This window comes from Mauremys reevesii, linkage group 2, assembly GCF_016161935.1.
Source record: "Mauremys reevesii isolate NIE-2019 linkage group 2, ASM1616193v1, whole genome shotgun sequence".
NCBI classification, from domain to species: domain Eukaryota; kingdom Metazoa; phylum Chordata; order Testudines; family Geoemydidae; genus Mauremys; species Mauremys reevesii.
In genome coordinates this window covers 4898246-4905584 of record NC_052624.1, presented here as the reverse complement: position 1 = coordinate 4905584, position 7339 = coordinate 4898246, and the positions used below count along the sequence as shown (strand labels likewise).

Genomic DNA, 7339 nt, shown 5'->3' with positions numbered 1-7339 from the left:
TGTGCCCCCCGTGTGTCCCCAGCGCTGCAATGCCACCGTGCCTCCCCCGTGTGTCCTTGCTGGCTGCTCATGCCTGGAGCCACTCCAGACAGAGCCGCCCCACCCATCCTAGCCACCCCCTTTGCCCTGCAGGGCTGGCAGATCCTGCTCTCCTCTGGGGCCCGTCTCCACTGCGGAGCATTGTGGCTCAACTTCTGGGGGGCTGGTAGTGGCAGGAACACGTGGGCTAGATCCAGGAGCCCTCCATGGCCAGCAGCCCCCTGCAACATCAGCACAGAAAGCCCCTCCTCCCCCCAGATCACCGGACGCCTGGGTTCTATCTATCTATGCTCTGGTTACACCTTCAGACAGTGGATATACAGGCTTCCAGATGCCTGAGTCCTATCCACTCGTACCTGTCAGGGGTGCAATCCCCAGAGACCTCCAGCCTGGGACTCCTGCATTTGAAATCATACCGTGGTTGGGCCCCCATAACTTTGTGGGCCCTGGACTGGCTGGTTGCCCCATTGGAGCTGCAGCGATGGAAGCCAGAGGTGCCCACAGTCCATGTCACTAAGCTGGGTGAGCCCAGGGTACGGGCCTCTTACGTTGGCTCTGCCCGCGTGCTGGGCTTCGCGTGGTGACTCAGCTCCCTGCTGGGCTTGAAGTCCAGATGCTAAAGCCATTCCAGCCCTCCCTGGCAATGGGCCGGGGGAGAGGGGCAGCTTGGTGCCTAACAGGGGCTTTTCACTGACCGCAAGCACAGGTGGGGGCAGCGTGGGGGGGTGAGGGGACGTGTGCGGGCGCGCAGGAAACGTGCACAACCATACGGCTCTGCGAACAGCCATTTATTGTACAGAGACGCCCTGGCAGATGCAATTGGACTAAGGGGGTAGCTAGGCCGTGAGGAAAAGTGCGATCCCTGGGGCGGTTCCGACTTGCGCCTCGATTCCTGGTGAGCTTCCAGCGTGGGGCACGGGCAGGTCTGCCAAGCTTGCGTTCCCCTCCTCGATCTCTGGATTAATCCCGCTTGCGGAAGAAGGAAATGCCGTGACCGATGATTTTTGCGCCTAAGCGCAGAAGGGGCCACCACCTGGTGACGCGAACGGGCTGTATGGGTGGGGGGGAAGATGTGTGTTAGCGTCTCCACGGAGACCCACCTGGCTTCTAATGATGTTTGTGCAACTTCATCATCTGCACCTTGCCAAATCTCTGAGGGCTGGTTTGGGGGGCCGGGGGAGAGGCCTGTTCTAACACGCTTTGTGCAGCCCCTTCTGGGGAACGGAGTCTGAGACTGGAGCTAGACCACGAGGAGCTGGGAATGGCCAGGAAGGGATGGCTGGAATTCTGCGTCCCGGGAGAAGCGTCTGCCATAGCAGCTGGGGCTCTTGCTGGGCACGTGGGGAAGGGGCTCGCTTTCAGGAGGACAGCTCTCTTGGCTGCTGGATGACACCACACTAACGGGGTCTGTGCCAGGGAGGAACTGGGATTCCCAGCTGAAGGGTTGATGTTTTGGGGAAACCCTTTCATATGGGGATCCAAATCACGTACTACTGTCTCTCCAGGTCTGAAACAAAGCTCATTGAATTCAATGGAAAGACTGTCATGGGCTTCACTTGATGTCTGGATGAGGCCCTACGACTTTGACTGAGGGTTGGCCCATCCCAGCCAAGGCAGATCCTTTCGTGGGAGAGACCGGGAAGCCAACCTGGGGCCTAATGTCTGTAGTGTGAGGTTAAGGGCATCTTCTGCTGAAACCCAGACACTCATTTTGTTAGACTCAGTTGTGCAGTGACAAAGAGCCATCTTGGACATCCGCCTTCCCTGGGGTGTCTTGGTCCCACGTAGGGGGAGGATTTGACTCCTCTCTCTGTTTGGCAGAGGTGGGTTTGCAGGTGAATGCACCCAAAGCAGAAGGAGATGCCCCAGTGGCATTTTCACCCTGGGGAGATGCTGCCCCAGCTTCTCTTGTTCAGGGTATAAGTTCTCCCCTCCCTCGCCCCCCGAATCACCGGGTTGAGCAGCTCACCTGCGCAGGGGCGACGTCACAGGTGATCGCGACGACAGGGCATGTTTCCTGGGTGGAGACGTGTCCTGAGCAGTCTCTGACCAGCTGCAAGGAAGGGAGAGGAGGGGACAATAGCTTCCAGTCTGTCGAAACGGCACTTGGGGAGGTGTGGCTGCAGCTCCCGTAGGGACAGCCCAGCTCACTTTGATCTAGGTAGACTGAGGGCTGGTCTACACTGCAAATTTACAGCGGCGTAGCTACGTCTCTCAGGGTAACGCCGCACCCCTGAGAGATGTATCTGTGCCCACCTAGCCCTCCGTGCAGACAGCGCTAGGTCGAGGGAAGAATTCTTCCCTCCACCTACCTGGTGGATTATCTGCTACTTGAAGTCTTTAAATCATGATTTGGAGCATTCAACAGCAGAGTCAAGGGAGTGAATTAGTTCAGGAGTGGGTGGATCGGCTTATGTGGCCTGCATCTTGCAGGAGGTCAGACTAGATGATCATAATGGTCCCTTCTGATCTTGAATTCTATGATTCTATGATTCTATGATACCTGGGGTGGTGGATTATCGACAGCGACAGGAGAACCCTCCCCGTCACTGCTGTCCCCTGAAGCATTGCAGCAGCTCAGGTGACTTCCGCAGGTGGGCTGAGGTCAGATCTACGCATTCCTGGATGCCTGCTCCTAGATGCAGGGGGTTTCCATGGGGGGAGAGGAGGGTCTTGTTTCTGCTCATCTCTTTTACTATTTCTTGTGCGAAAAGCAGAAAGAAGTAGGGGGTGCTTCTTTCGGCTTGTAGCACATGGTGCAGTAACTCAAAACAGATCCGTTTAGCAGAAAAAAACAGTCTCCTCTTCTCTCCTGATGGACCCCACCCCCCCGACCGCTCACATCTGGAAGCAGGTGTTCAGGCAGGTATGGATCAGACCTCACCCCTCCTGTAGTGCTAAATCGCTGAATCTGTGTCTTGTCACTGTAAGGTGACCAGATGTCCCAATTTTATAGGGCCAGCCCTGATAATTTGGGGCTTTTTCTTATATTGGTGCCAATTACCTCCCACCCCTATCCCAATTTTTCACACTTTCTATCTGGTCACTCTATGTCACTGCCTTGTCCACTAGACCGTGCAGCCGCTGCAGTTTGAGGTGAAATCTGGTCAGCAGCTGGCACCACTTACTGACTTCTTTAATATGTTTCTATTTGATCTTCCCTGGATCCTTCCCTTTGTTCTGATATTCACTCAGTCTGGGGGCTGTTGGAGACATTCAGGGAAGTTAGGAACGGTGGGTCTGTGGTGTTGTGCTTTTTTCCCCAGAGGCGCTGAGCTCATATTGACTTCGACTGGGGCTTCAAGTGGGCGCTCACCACCTCTGAAAGTCAAAAGCTTAGTTAGGAGCCTAACGATGAATGGCAGGTGCCTAACTTCAGGCGTCTACGTGCCTGAAGCTGAGCGCCCCAAAGCAAGATGCTGGTTTTGAAATTCTGGCTGTGAAATTGTTTGCTGAACCTTGGGAATCTGCATCCCTCCCTTCAGCTGAAACAGACACACACATATCCCAGAGGGCAGAGGTGGCAGAGAACCAGTACGTCACTCGCTCCATTTCCCCGTCATTTGTTCTCCGCAGGAATTTTCCTAACCCTCTGTTCTGCCCCGTTTTCAGAATCCCTAGTACCAGCACGTCCATCTCTTGTCTTGGGTCACAGCCCTAAACACTGTGCCACACATTTTTTCCCGATCTTCAGTGTAATTTGTCCCCCTGCTAGGGCTGGTGGGTTGACAGACCTGAGTGAAGCTGAGAACAGATCTTTCTGAGTTGTGAGTATGACACTGGCAGAGGTGCTGGAACTAGGGGTGCTGGGGTGGGGGGGGGTTGCTGTTCCCCCAGTTCAAAGTGGTTTCCATTATATGCAGGGGTTACACAGTTTGGTTCAATGGCTGTCAGCACCCCCACAATACAAACTGTTCCAGCCCCCCTGGACACAGGGCTAAGTTCATTGCTGGAACAAGCAAAAGGAACCTGCAGCTTCATTTACAGCAGTGAATCTGGCTCAGCAGGTTCTGTGACGACACATTGGATCATTATAGTTCATAACATCACAGTGTAAAGCCAAAGGCAGTAAAAGCCTGTCAGGTGACCACTGTAGCCCCCAGGGACTCAGGAGAGCTTGTTGCTCATCACGGCAGAGGTGCGCTAAACAAGAGAACATGGCACTGTCTCCACCCCCAGAGCTGCTCCTTACCCCATTCTCTCTGAAGGCGCATTGCTCCACAGCGGCTTTGTCTGACGCCAGGCACGTGGTCTCCATGATGGTGAAGTTCAGCTGAAGAATATTCAATACGGTGCCCTGGGCCTAAGAGAGAACCAGTAAAGGAATGAGAGAACCTTCTCGTGGCGAGTAGCTTCACGCTGGGCTCAACCACTGCGTTTGTTTAGCAGCTGATGACATGTACCAATGCAGCCTGAGTCTTTGGGACCAGACCTTGGTACCCTTAAACGAGCAGTCCCACTGAAACCCTTGGTATGAAGCAAGGTATGATGTGGCGGATGGAGGCAGGGGATCGCCTCGTGTCAATGTTCTGCAGTGAGCTCACTTGTGAGAATTTCCATGGTGGATCAGACCAGTTAGCCAGCTACTCTGGTCTCCTGTCTCCAACATTGGTCAGTACCAGACACTTTGGAGGAAGGGATCAAAGTCCCCTACTGGACAATTACAGAATAACCTGCCCTAGGGGAAGGGGGTCTATAACTTCCAGCAGGTAGTGGTTGTACCCTTTATACGATTTTACCCCAATTTATATAACTCATGTTGTTCCCATTCTGTATGTCTGTGTCTAATCCTTAGCTCAGATGTGATGTGGTAAATCAGTGTTTCTCAAACTGGGGTCGCTGCTTGTGTAGGGAAAGCCCCTGGCAGGCTGGGCCGGTTTGTTTACCTGCCCCGTCCGCACATCCAGCTGATCGCGGCTCCCACCGGCCGCGGTTCGCCGCTGCAGGCCAATGGGGGCTGCTGGAAGCGGTGGCCAGTAAGTCCCTCAGCCCGCGCCGCTTCCAGCAGCTCCCATTGACCTGCGAACTGCGGCCAGTGGGAGCCACGACTGGCCGGACCTGCCAGGGGCTTTCCCTACACAAGCAGCGACCCCAGTTTGAGAAACACCGTGGTAAATGCATATTGAAGCAATCCAACGGTATTCGTTAGTGTGGGGTGAATGTTGCATTTACTTTAGATGTAGCTCTGAGGATTTGGTAGGACAGCACTGCACCATTCAGCCAGCTTTGAATATTTCAGTAATGCTGTATGTACAGTGTCTACATGAGTGCAGTGTGTCAGGCTAATCCTGTGCCACCAGCACCCCCACCCCCACGACCGGCCATGGTTAACCCTTCTGAAATGCATTTTTATTTCAGTGTCTTTTGTTTTGGGGATAGGAAGCAATCCCAGCTTTGTTAATGCCTAATGAGCTGGGGTTTATTCCTGGCTGTGCCACTGGCCCACTGGGCAAGTCATGTCCCTGCTCTGTGCCTCAGTTTCCCCATTTGTAAAATGGGGACGATGTTACTGGCCTCCTTTGAGAGCTACTGATGCAAAGCGCTAGATAAGAGCTGGATATTCTTATTGAAGACAGGCTGCTTAGTGGAGTGGGACTGGTTGCCCTTAGGAGGTTGCTGCTGAGTTGTACATTTGGGGGAGTGCGAAGTCTCGAAGTTGAGAGGATCGTCACTGTTGTTAGCATCTAACAGCCTCCTCTAAGGCAGGGGGCCCATTGAGCTAATCCCTGTGCGTGCACGTAGTGAGAAACAAACAGAGATTTCTGCTCCAAGGAGTTTATCATCTAACTACACAAGGGAGCTGAAGGATGGGACAGGCCCAAGGTCACCCTGCAGGTCAGTGGCAGAGCCAGGTTTAGAATCCAGGTGCCCCCAGTTCCAATCCTGTGCATCAGCCACCGGCCCACCCTGCCTCTCAGTGTTAGAACAGTGAAAGGTCAGTGGGTCTGATCCAACCCCCACTGGAGTCTATTTCATGGGCTATGGAGCAGGCGCTGAGTGACCCGGGCGAGAGGTGACGGGGGCCCAGGGTCAGGGAGAATCATGTATCCCTGAGTATGTGCCTGGGTTTCAAACAGCAGCGAACGAAGGGAACCCTTCAGTACTCACCACTTCAGGCGGAGGGGTGGATGTAAGGAGGCGGAAGGCATATTTCACCGTTGGTCCTTGGTTGTAGAAGTCGATGGCCTGGGCAATGGCCTTCTCGTAGGGCTGAGGGGTCTTCACGGGGAGCGCGGCGGCCACGGTGACCAGCAGCAGCAGGACCGCCCAGCAGCTCGCCATCCTTGGTCCTCTTTGTTTCAAGGGAAGGTAGGAGTGCAGTGCCCGGGCGCTTTATATACGCTGCCTCTTCAGCAGCTTTGTGCAAAGGGGGATGATTGGCTCATTCATTCTGTGCGCAGCTCTTCCTCAAAGCTGTGGCTTTCCCCTTCTCCCACGGGAACGCGTTGCCAGCCAGTGAGCCAGTGCCTGCAAAGAGAGGGGCTTCGAAACCTTGCCGTGTAGCTCTCAGTGTGATAAGGGGAGCAAAAAAACCAACAGAGGGGACAAAACCCACTCCCCCACCCCGCAGCTGCAACCAGAAAATGGACAGCCTCTCACAGCTTGAGCTGCGTCCATTACAAATAACATGGCAAGACAGAGGACCAGAGGTGACCGGCTTGCACTTGCTAACAGTCACTATTCTAATCACGTTCACTGACATATAAGAATAGCTGTCTGAGGGCCTGTCTACACAACAGCTGCTGAGTGGTGCCGTTGTAGGGCTGTAGTATGGATGCTTCCTACCTTGATGGAAGGGGTTTTTTCTGTCTATGTAGTTGAACCACCTCACTGAGAGGTGGCAGCTATGTTGATGGAAGGATTCTTCCCTTGACCCAGCCACGTCTGCACCGGGGTGAGGCTGACCTAACTACACCACTCAGGGCAAGGAATTGTTCACAGCTCTGCGTGACATAATCTAATTTTTAAGTATAGACCAAGCCTAGCAGGGGGTGGCTCCAGGCACCAGCACACCAAGCGTGTGCCTGGGGCGGCAAGCCGCGGGGGGCGCTCTGTCGGTCGCCGTGAGGGTGGCAGGCAGGGTGCCTTCGGCAGCATGCCTGTGGAGGGTCCGCTGGTCCCGAAGCTTCGGCGGACCTCCCGCAGGCGTGCCGCCGAATCCGCGGGACCGGGGACCTCCCGCAGGCGTGCCGCCGAATCCGCGGGACCGGGGACCTCCCGCAGGCGTGCCGCCGAATCCGCGGGACCGGGGACCTCCCGCAGGCGTGCCGCCGAATCCGCGGGACCGGGGACCTCCCGC

General features: G+C 55.1%; 1 protein-coding gene across 1 annotated transcript; it reads right to left on the bottom strand.

Annotated features, from left to right (window-relative positions):
- Nucleotides 1–841: 841 nt before the first annotated feature.
- On the bottom strand, nucleotides 842–6352 carry LOC120398751 (cathelicidin-3-like). The gene is made up of 4 exons (XM_039526342.1): nucleotides 6148–6352; nucleotides 4232–4342; nucleotides 2009–2092; nucleotides 842–1089 (listed from the first exon to the last, which is right to left on the bottom strand). The coding sequence occupies exons 1-4, from the start codon at nucleotides 6319–6321 to the stop codon at nucleotides 1000–1002; spliced, it is 459 nt and encodes a 152-aa protein (XP_039382276.1). The 5' UTR covers nucleotides 6322–6352; the 3' UTR covers nucleotides 842–999.
- Between the last annotated feature and the right edge of the window lie 987 nt (nucleotides 6353–7339).

Coding starts and splice junctions, on each gene's coding strand:
- LOC120398751 (XM_039526342.1), bottom strand. CDS start 6,321: ATGGCGAGCTGCTGGGCGGTCCTGCTGCTGCTGGTCACCGTGGCCGCC. Junction 2,093..4,231: donor GCGCCTTCAGAGAGAATGGG/GTAAGGAGCAGC, acceptor CCTTCCTTGCAG/CTGGTCAGAGACTGCTCAGG. Junction 1,090..2,008: donor GTGACGTCGCCCCTGCGCAG/GTGAGCTGCTCA, acceptor CCACCCATACAG/CCCGTTCGCGTCACCAGGTG.